The following is an 11,044-nucleotide window of genomic DNA, read 5'->3' as shown; positions in this document are numbered from 1 at the left end:
CCTATAATCCCAGCACTTTGGGAGGCCAAGGCAGGAAGGCTGCTTGAGCCCAGGAATTCAATATCAACCTGGGCAACATGGCAAAACCCCATTTCTACAGAAAGATATAAAAATTAGCTGGGTGTGGTGGCATGTACCTGTATTCCCAGCTACTCAGGGGTGAGGTGGGAGGACTGCTTGAGCCCAGGAGGAAGAGGCTGCAGCGAGCCATTGCAGTCCAGCCTGGGTGATATAGCAAGACCTTCCCCTCTCCCATCCAAAAAAAAAACCCTAATTCTTTCACGCAAGAATCTCAGCTATTCTGCTGGGCATGGTGGCTCACTCTTGTAATCCCAGCACTTTAGGAGGCCGAGATGGGCGGATCACCTGAGGTCAGGACTTTTGAGACCAGCCTGGCCAACAAGGCCGAACTCCATCTTTACTAAAAATACAAAAAATTAGCCAGCCATGGTGGCGGGCACCTGTAATCCCAGCTACTTGTGAGGCTGAGGCAGGAGAATTGCTTGAACCCGGGAGGTGGAAGTTGCAGTGAGCCGAGACTGCACCACTGCACTCCAGCCTGGGTGACAGAGTGAGACTTTGTCTCAACACCAACAACAACAAAAAAATTAGCCAGGTGTGGTGGCACCACACCTGTAATCCTAGCTACTTGGGAGGCTGAGGGAGGAGAATCGCTTGAACCCAGGAGGCAGAGGCTGCAGTGAGCCAAGACTGCGCCATTGCACTCCAGCCTGGGGAACAAGAGCGAAACTCCTTCTTGAAAAAAATAACATCAAAAAAAGAATCTCAGCTATTTCACATCTGGCCAAACTTACAACTTTAGTTCCTTCTAAAATTGTTTTTAAAAACTCTTGTTAATTCTGATTTCAGGTGACTTAATTTCATTGATTCTTTTTGGCATATGAAATATAATTTACCCAATTCATTCTACATCTGCTGAAGTCTCAATTTTCCTACTTCATCTTTAATTGTTTCTTAAACAGCAGCTTGTTTTGCTCTGCCACAGCAAACTGCAATTGCCATTCATTGTCAAATCTGCAACATACCTTCGAGTCTCTTTACTGTTCCAGTTGTACTAGGTTCTGCATCTCCACTTGATTCTTTTTCAGTATGCCTTCATTTTAAATTTAAAAATTTGCTCATATTCATGTGTAAACTAGAAAAATAATTTAATCATGATTAAAATAAGTATTTCAATTACCAGTTACAATTTACACAGGAATCACTGTAATTCCTGTTGTTTGCATAAAATATTCTGATACACATGATGTTACATCAATTCATAGAAAAAATAACTTGCATTGAATCCATCTGCTGACAGCAGTATCATATCTATGAGCAATACGTTTATATTCAATACTGGAAATGACACACAAGTTTGACAGGCACACTACAACCATATCTTATGCAAGGTAACGGAGTAAAATGTCCACCTGAAAAACAGTAAAGCTAAGCAGAAAAATATTTTACATCGTTTCAGTTTTCTTAGGTAAAATTAAATACATTAAAATTTTACTTTTAGTCCTTAAATGAGAAAGACAAGAGCCAAAAGGCTTATAGTTTTTATTCCATTTCTCTTTTATTTGATATAACCTCCAGGGCTTAGAACTTATCTGAGTCCTGTTATTTTTTGCATCCTTAAAGTAAAACAGTACAAAATTATAAATAGTGTTTGTTCTGTACAGAACTTCATGGAATACGTATTATGACCCATTCTAGGAAACATGGGCCAATGTCTAAAAACCTATAGCTCCTAAAACCAATCTTCAAGATTATCTTCTTAGAGAACGCCTTTTAAACAGCAACGTGCTGACAAAAGTTTAACTGGCTTTCCAAAAAAAAAAAAAAAAAAAAAAAAACCTTTATGTACATAAAGGATGTGCAGTACATAATTTACAGATGATAAAAAACATACACAATATTCTTTTTTTTTTATTTTTATTTTTTTTTTTATTTTTTTATTTTTTAAATTTATTTATTATTATTATACTTTAAGTTGTAGGGTACATGTGCATAACGTGCAGGTTTGTTACATATGTATACCTGTGCCATGTTGGTGTGCTGTACCCATCAACTCGTCATTTACATCAGGTATAACTCCCAATGCAATCCCTCCCCCCTCCCCCCTCCCCATGATAGGCCCTGGTGTGTCATGTTCCCCTTCCTGAGTCCAAGTGATCTCATTGTTCAGTTCCCACCTATGAGTGAGAACATGCGGTGTTTGAAAACATACACAATATTCTATTGTAAGTTCCATAAAGCCAATTGATTCTCATGGAAGACTTTTGTTGACTTTTGCCGAACTCTTGTATCTGTAGCCAACCTGTGGTTGCAATTTGACCAGGATTTTACAAATGGTGTTGCATCCCAATCTGCTAGTTCTTTCCCCAATAAATTTATTGTCATTAAATCTGACACATGATCTATTGTCAAACTATTTCTCACCCTTGTACAAATTATGTTCATTAAATGGAAACCCCTTTCAGCTTCAGCACTATTGATTGCAATGGTGCTAACTATCTTTTTAGCTTTTTGTATAGTTGCAGGAATTGAAACATTGTTTGATTTTATATTATTATTTACAAATTCCCGAAAATCATTCAAATCAACTTCACATTTTAAAATTTCACACAAATGAAATAATTTTTTTTCACCAGCTATCCATGGTGAAGTTATTTCTTCATAAGGCCATGTAGAAGGTTCTAGCAAATCAAAGTAATTAAAAATACTTTCATGGTTTCCGTCAGATAAAAGGCGTAGGTTCATGTGCTGAATTATATTGTCTAGTAATATATTCCTAGGAAGAGCATTAAATTTATTGTTTTTATTAAATGGAATATCTTTAAACTTATCTGACTTGATCAAATCTTCAATTTGAGATTCATACTTTCCAGTACCAATTTTTAAATTTTCCAAAGCTCTTATGGTACGTTTGATCAATTTTTGTGCTTTCTGAATATTAGTTGATCTTGACTGTAATGCAGTTGAAAGTACTGAAAATTCTTCAAGAATGTCAATCATTAAAGCAAGGTCTTGTAAGAAATTAATGTTAGCTAATCTCTTTGCCAAACCACAGAAAGAATGAGAAAAATGCATATATAATATAGGATATGCATGCCATACAGCAGTAGCAGCTTGTAAACTACATGCTGCCCATCTTGGTCCCATTACCCGACCAATTTTAATAATTTCAGTTTCAAGTTCTTTAGCTACAGTTCCTAGAGGGTTGGTTTGATTTTTATTAGGTTGATGATAAATAGAATAAATTTTATCAAGAAATATTTTTAAATGATTAATTTGTTTTATTTCAGATATAGAATCATCAAGTGACAATTGTAATCGATGATTTAAACAGTTCCAAATGATGATTTCAGGAAAATTTTCTAACAATTTTGTAGCTACTCCAGACTTTCTTCCCAGGATTGTATTAGCACCATCAGAACAAAATGCAATTAAATTTGCTTTCAAATATTCATTTGTAAAACCACAATCATTTAAAGTAGTCAATAATGTATTGAAAATATACTCTGCTGTAGTTGACACCAATTCTTTTAAAGCCACAAATAACATAATAGGTGCAGGAGCTGACTGAATTGTGCACTGGAGATAAATCACTAGGGTGCTTTTCTTTGAAACTGTAGATGCCTCATCAATTATGATACAGATTTTGGCATTCTCTTCTATAATATTCTTAAATATCTTCATCTTCATTTCTTTTGCAATATGTTCTGCTATTCTTGTTGCACTGTAACGTGTATTCAAACAATTTACCTCTCCATTTTTTTCCTGTAATTCTATTGCCCCCTCAATATCAGATAAAGGTCTATTATGTTTTACTAAACTGTAAACAGTATTGAAAACTTTTACAGTAGCATCAATATTTTTATTATTTTGTTTATGCACTAAATTAGAAATTGAATCATTTGTTGATTCCTTTAACAAATCCTGAATTTTACCATGGGCTTTAGAAACATCATGTTCCCTAATTTTTTTTCGTAGAGAAGCTTGCCTAGTAGTTTTATTACTGCCATTAGGGGTTACTAAATATGCAATCCATTCCTTGGACACATGGACATGCTTTTCTGCTTTCGATCCCAAATGCCGAACTGTTGAACAATCCTTACATCCTAATTTACCTTCTTTTATTTCAAGCCATTTGTATTGCTCTGTAAACATAAATGCTTGTTTTTCATTCCAACAATCTGGAAGCACAAGATTATCTATTTCTTCCTTTGATGAACGTGATGGCTTTTCTTCAATGATTGGTGGTTCAATATACTCGAAATGTGGTTCCTTTGCCTTAGACAATTCACAATGATTTTTGCTCACTTCATTATTTTCTGTGTCTGTTTTCACCTTCTTCATATTTAAAAAATGCAAAAAATCACCCTGTCGTTTTGGCATTTTAGGAAACAGAATCTGAAAAATAATTTTACATATGTAAGTAAAATTCAAAAATAATGTAAAAAGTTCTCTTAGTGATTCTTTATCTAATTTTGGAAATAAATTTTAAACTTAAACATTTAACCTGATTTTCAGTTTATATCTATAACATCAATATAACTTGCTATTTCTTGAAAAAACCACTATTAATTTTTAAAATTCTACAACCAACAACAGTTTCACAAAATTTGACTATGAATTATTATCATCCAATTAGCAAAAAGGTTGGTCATATGATTTGCAAATAAGTATGCTATTTGCACCTCGCCATAGCAACATCCTCCCATGCTCAAGTCCCTTGTATAAAATGAAGTATTTGCACTCAACCTTTACATATCCTCCCGTATACTTTAAGTCATTTCTAGATTATTTTTAATACTTAATATAATATGCCACAAAATAGTTTTTATATTACTTTTTAATGTGTTTTTTATTATTGTATTTTTATTTATTATTTTAAAAAATATTTTCCATCTACAGTTGGCTGAATCCACGGATGTGGAACCCACAGTATATGAAGGGCTGACTGTAGTAGCAACATGAAGGGTGGATAATATTTTCAATTACATTAATGAATAAGATGAAAGTGAAACAATAAAGACATATATTAGAGTTTTACTCATTCATCAATGACATCAACATCCTTCTGAACTAATGAAGAGTTAAAAAAATTTTTTTTTTTTGAGATGGAGTCTTGCTGTGTCACCCAAGCTGGAGTGCAGTGGTGCGATCTCAGTGCACTGTAACCTCCACCTCCCGGGTTCAAGCAATTCTCATGTCTCTGCCTCCCGAGTAGCTGAAATTATAGGCACACGCCACCACACCAGCTGATTAGTTGGGACTATAGGCATGCACCACCATGCCCGGCTAATTTTTGTATCTTTGGTAGAGATGAGGTTTCACTATATTGGGCAGGCTGGTCTCGAACTCCTGACCTCAAGTGATCTGCCAGCCTTGGCCTCCCAAAGTCCTGGGATTACAGGTGTGAGCCACCACGCCTGGCTGAGTTTTGGAATATTGCAAAGCAACTTCCTCAATTTTTTGTATCGCATTTAGTCTAGCAGAGACACATCACGCTTTAAAATTTAATCTGCATTAACATTCTATCCTTCACTTTCTTAAATTTAATCAACAAATAATAACTCAAACTCTAGTTTGTATTTTACTGATTACAATGGGGTAATGTTCTACCAATACTGCAGCAGGACACCATTTATTAATAGTTTTTCTACCTATAGATGCAAATAACCTCAAGTGCACAGATAGCAAGAAATGATGTATTAAGTATTACGTTAAATATAATGAACATTTATGTACTTGTACATTTATATACTTTAATTTGTAATAACTGCTCTGTTTACAATCAGCTCACAAAATTTCTGAAAGTTTAACAACTAGATTTTTTTTTTTTTTGAGACGGAGTCTTGCTCTGTTGCCCAGGGTGGAGCACAATAGCACAATCTCAGTTCACTGCAACCTTCACCTCCCAGGTTCAAGCTATTCTCCTGCCTCAGCCTCCAGAGTAGCAGGGATTATAGGCACGTGCCACCATGCCTGGCTAATTTTTCGTATTTTTTGTAGAGACGGCGGTTTCACCTTGTTGGCCAGGCTGGTCTCGAACTCCTGGCCTCAAGTGGTCCAACCGCCTCAGCCTCCCAAAGTGCTGGGATTACAGGCAAGAGCCACCATGCCTGGCCAACAATTAGTTCTTATGATCCAGTTCAAGCCACCTCCAACACACTACTGCACTTAACAAGAAAACTGAACAAACACAAATATAATGTGCTTACATCACTATAATAGGTGCTAGGGTTTTCATTATCACCACAGACCAGATCGATGTATTCAAGAACAGGTCTCGATGGTCCTTCCTAAAAAGGAAGTGGGCAAATTTACAAGTCATGAACAATCATTCAAATTAAACTTAAATTTAACAATTAGTGGGAGATTTTTTTAGTTGGAATCGGCAAAGATTCTCAAGAAAATCTTGCAAGTGGCACAGACTAATTAGAAACAAAAGGGGCAAAGGGGCTAGGAGCAATGGCTCATACTTGTAATCCTAGCACACTGGGAGGCCAAGGCAGGAGGATCACTTGAGCTCAGAAGTTCAAGACCAGCCCGGGCAACATAGTGAGACCCCAACTCTACAAAAATAAAAAATCAGATGGGTGTTGTGGCTCACACCTGTAATCCCAGCTACTTGGGAGGCTGAGGTGAGAGGATCACTGAAGCCCAGGAAGGTGGGGCTACAGTGAGCTATAATTATGCCATCACATTCCAGCCTAGATAAAATTTAGAGCAAGACACTGTCTCAAAAAAAAAAAAAAAGCATGGGAAAAGAGTCAGAGTACATTAACATGTAATAATGTTCCTGCATGTAGATTCCTTTCAAAATGGGAAATAGCACAGACATTGATTTAAAAAGATACAGATTTCAGCTAGGCACAGTGCCAGTCTCAGCTGCTCAGGAGGCTGAGGCAGGAGGATCACTTGAGCCCAGGAGTTCAACTCCAGCCTGGGCAACACAGTGAAAAACCCACCCCCGGCTCTACCTCATTAAAAAAAAAAGATATAGATTTCATAGTACAATTTTTTTTAACTGAAACGATTATCAGTAATCTCTTAGATAGCTAACTTCAAAATAACAAAGGTCTCTGATAACCCTGCTTTATCCTCCACATCACTATACAGCCAAACATCAAACTCTGAATCTTCTTGATCCTTTCTTTACATATACACTACCCTCATCATAGACCAGGCCATAAATGCCCTAGTCAAAAGTCTAGATTTTATTCTATAGGCAAAGGAATCAATAAATAACATCAAGATGGGAACATTATTAGAGCTGTTTCAAGAAGGTTAACCACATAGGAGAGTATGTGGGAAGAATACAAACAAGATAATCAATCTAGACAAATGGCAATGTGGTACAAAAATAGCGATGGCAAGGAGGAAGTAAACTTCCCTGTATATGTACTATATTTCAATAAAATTTACATCAAGGTAAGGGCTCTTTTTATATCCCCAAATCTTTCATCATTCCTTTCTTTCAGCATATTGTTTATTTTGGAGGCTAGGTACATGACAGAACACAAAGAGGATTCTGTGCCACAACGCAGAATGAAGCCTGGATAATCAACATTTATATGAAAAGACTAAGGAATCCAAAGCAGAATATATCAAGACGTAACACATTTTTTTTTCTTTTAATATGAAGAACCCACAAATAGAGAACTATACCCAGCAGCATTGCATCTTTACTGGATGGTACTATAAAAAACACAGAGAAATAAGCATATCCTGGTAGAGCCCAGTATAGGATGGGGTTACAAAAGAAAGTTGTCTCTGAGTGCATTTTAAAGTAGAATTAAGTTATTGTCTTTTACGTGGCACCACTGAAATGCAACAGGGATGTTTTACTATGTTCTTTCTGGTACTGCAATTACACTGACAGCATGTAAGTCACTTTTCCATATAAGAGCTGTCAAACCTTTGATCCTCTATTTTGAACAGGGTTAAATATAAAGGGTTCTATCATGCTGGATACACAAAATATTTTATGAAAAGATGCAGAAGAATATTTATATTTAAAATAACATTTAAAGTAATTTAAACCTCAGCTAAACACAGCCTATATATTAACTCAGAATTTAAAATATAGTGATTTGTTCCTCAGGATATTACACAAATCTATACCTATTTACTTTTCCAAACTTAATTTTGTACAGCCCATCTGTGTTTCTCAATGATACATGGATCATGAATCAGACGAGTGTCACTTCTACATACAGATGCACAAAACTCATCAAGATCATCTGTCCCAATTATTCCTGTTTTTATACCAGTTAAGAGGAACCAGAATTATTTTTCCTAAAGACCCATGAAATCTTCTTCCCAAATGTTTCTCATTAAAAAAAAACAGAAACCACTGCTCTTCGATTTCGAGTTACGTTGCTTACTCCATAACCGTGAAGGCAGAGTAGGCAAATAATCCCCCTTGGTACCATCAATATTTAGAAAGGTTCCCAAATGTCAGGAACAAAATATACACACAATATTAATTGGGAAAAATGTCCAGAAAGTGACAGTGTAAAGAACTTCTACACAAAACGAAAACAACGATGTTAACAAAACAATGTTTAGGGAGGAAATTTTAATTTAAAAAACAAGTGACTTACAAAGTCACCCTAAACCTACAAAAACTAAAAAACACAGAAACATTAGACACTCCATTAAAGAAAACTTCTACAGCTTGAATACCAAACTGCAACTAACTACGGCATTCCAAAAGAGGAGTTTGGGACAGAACTATTTTCTGCCTAGTAGCTGAGATACCACTTTACACAAAGCCTTTCTAAAACTCCAATAACTATGGATGAAAATCATCCCAAAATACATCATAAAACACCTCCTTCTGCTTTGGAAACCAATGCTGTACAAAGTGTGCTCAGAAATCCACATGTCCCTGCACTTGTCTGAAAATGAGAATTCCTAGGCCCCACCTTGAAATTCTGATTCGGTAGGTCTGCAGCGGGGCCCAGCAATCTGCCTGTCTATACTTACTAAGGCTTGGAAACTACTGTCCCAAAGGGAAGAAACTCAGAAAAATAGAGCATGTTCCCAGTGATGCAGGATTCTTCATTATGAGCATCAACTGTACTATGCTGTAACATGATGATCTCAGAGGTTAGCGAAATCTTCGAGCTATTTGCCTTCATGTTAGAAGCACCATAACGCTAAGATTCTGGGCTCTCGCAACCCTTCCTGTTTTCTACGACCTTGCTCATCATTAGCTGCTCCTTCCTCCGTGTCGCCTTTAGAAGTTACTCTTGCTCCATTTCAAAACAGCGTCTTAGAGACCAGCGTTTTATCTTAAGTCTAAATGAAAGGTAGGGGGTGAGATTAAGTGTACAGCACGTTCTTTAGGCCATGCTCTTTGTGATGGCTACGGGGGTGGCTCAGACAGCTCTTTTGGTAAAGATCCCAATCCTGTGCCACGCTCCACAGTGTCTAGTATGTATTAGACACTCATAAACATTAAATGACCAGGTGAGGTAAAATTACATAAGGGCCCACCATAGTCTTTTACTCTGGGAAAAACCCAATCATCAGTTGCTACTTACACTGACAAACTGAATGTCGTCTTCATTTTCATCCGTTGTTGACTCAGATGCCTCAGGGCCAGCTGGAGGGACAGATTCTATTATCTATAAAAACAAGCCAAAACATGCTTATCTGTTCAGCCACATTCTTGTAGGAACAGAGCGTTTCCGAAAGGAACAATTAAAAACAAAGAGCTCTTGAGGAAAACGAACTGAGCACAATTTCACGCAAACCCGACCAGGAACAGAACTCGAGCAGTCGGCTCTTGCCACAGCATGTGCGGAGCTGCAGGCACCCAACGCTGAAAACGCAGTACCAGCCTCTCAGAATTCCCCTTATCTACTCCAGAAGGAGGACTCTGGAATTCCCCTTATCTACTCCAGAAGAAGGAACGCAAGCTCAACACCGAAGGGCAATCCTGCCTTAAAACGTCGCTCCCACTGGCCCAGCGGGGGCCACAACGAACGCCGGGCCCCGTGCGGGGGGACGGGCGGCCATTGTTGCTGCGGGTTCCTCGCTCAGACACGCACCAGGCCCCAGGGCTGGGCTCGGCCCAAGAGGCTGAAGAGGTATCGCCCAGAGGCTGCGATGGAGCACCAGGCCTCAGACCGCAGAAAACACAAACCCTTCGCGGTTCGCCTCTGAGAACCCCAGCGCCCTCACTCGACTACTCACCTCCGACCCCGGGTCTCCCATGTCTCCGACGGCCGTGCTGACAGCACCACTGCTCCTGCTGTCCCTGCCGCCGCCGTCGCTGCTGTCCCCGCCGCCGCAGCCGCCACGACTCCCCTTCCCGCCCTGCACCGCCTCGCGCTACCGGGACCCGCCCCAGCGTGAGCTCCGAGGCCCCCAGCGGAAAGAGACGAAAACCGCTTCAAAACACCGGCGGCCCTCACTGGCCCGCTATCCCCTCAGAGCCGCTTTCTCTCATTCCCGGGCTTCCTTCCCTGCGCCGCGTAGGATGCTGGGATGGTAGTTCCTACCCGCCGGGCGACCGCGGCGCGCGACTTCCCAGCGCGTGGATGAAGAATGGAAAAGGAGTCTGAACTACAGCGAAGGTGTCTTCCTTCGCTGTTTAGTAGGTGTCTTCCTTCGCTGTTGCTCTACTAAAATAGAATGGAAAAGGACTCTGAACTACAGCGAAGGTGTCTTCGAAGGTGAACAAGCAGTGTACCCTGTACCCAATGTCTTTAATCCCTCACCCCCTCCTACCCTTTCCCCTGAATACCCCAAAGTCCTGTGTATCATTCTTACGCCTTTGTGTCCTCATAGCTTAGCTTCCACTTATGAGTGAGAACATACAACATTTGATTTTCCATTCCTGAGTTACATTACTTAGAATAGTAGTCTCCAGTTCCATCCAGGTTGCTGTGAATACCATTATTTGCTCCTTTTTATGGCTGAGTACTCTTCCATGGTGGGGGGGTGTGTGTGTGTGTGTATGTATATATACACCATTTTATTTATTCTCTTGTTGATTGATGGGCATTTAGGATGG

The 11,044-nt window shown here is 38.9% G+C and overlaps 1 protein-coding gene across 5 annotated transcripts; it reads right to left on the bottom strand.

Annotated features, from left to right (window-relative positions):
• Nucleotides 1-1,558: 1,558 nt before the first annotated feature.
• On the bottom strand, nt 1,559-10,487 carry KIAA1586 (KIAA1586 ortholog). 5 transcript variants are annotated; one of them, XM_025381608.1, is made up of 5 exons: nt 10,222-10,487; nt 9,567-9,650; nt 6,234-6,314; nt 2,234-4,419; nt 1,559-1,923 (listed from the first exon to the last, which is right to left on the bottom strand). In XM_025381608.1, exons 1-4 carry the CDS (start codon nt 10,240-10,242, stop codon nt 2,242-2,244), a joined length of 2,364 nt encoding a protein of 787 aa, XP_025237393.1. In that variant the 5' UTR covers nt 10,243-10,487; the 3' UTR covers nt 1,559-1,923; nt 2,234-2,241. The 5 variants fall into 5 exon arrangements, with proteins under 5 accessions (XP_025237393.1, XP_025237396.1, XP_025237395.1 ...); XM_025381611.1 differs by having other exon boundaries at nt 9,567-9,628; XM_025381610.1 differs by having other exon boundaries at nt 10,077-10,251.
• Between the last annotated feature and the right edge of the window lie 557 nt (nt 10,488-11,044).

Source organism: Theropithecus gelada, chromosome 4 (assembly GCF_003255815.1).
Source record: "Theropithecus gelada isolate Dixy chromosome 4, Tgel_1.0, whole genome shotgun sequence".
Lineage (NCBI taxonomy): Eukaryota > Metazoa > Chordata > Mammalia > Primates > Cercopithecidae > Theropithecus > Theropithecus gelada.
This window is presented reverse-complemented; position numbering and strand designations above follow the sequence as displayed.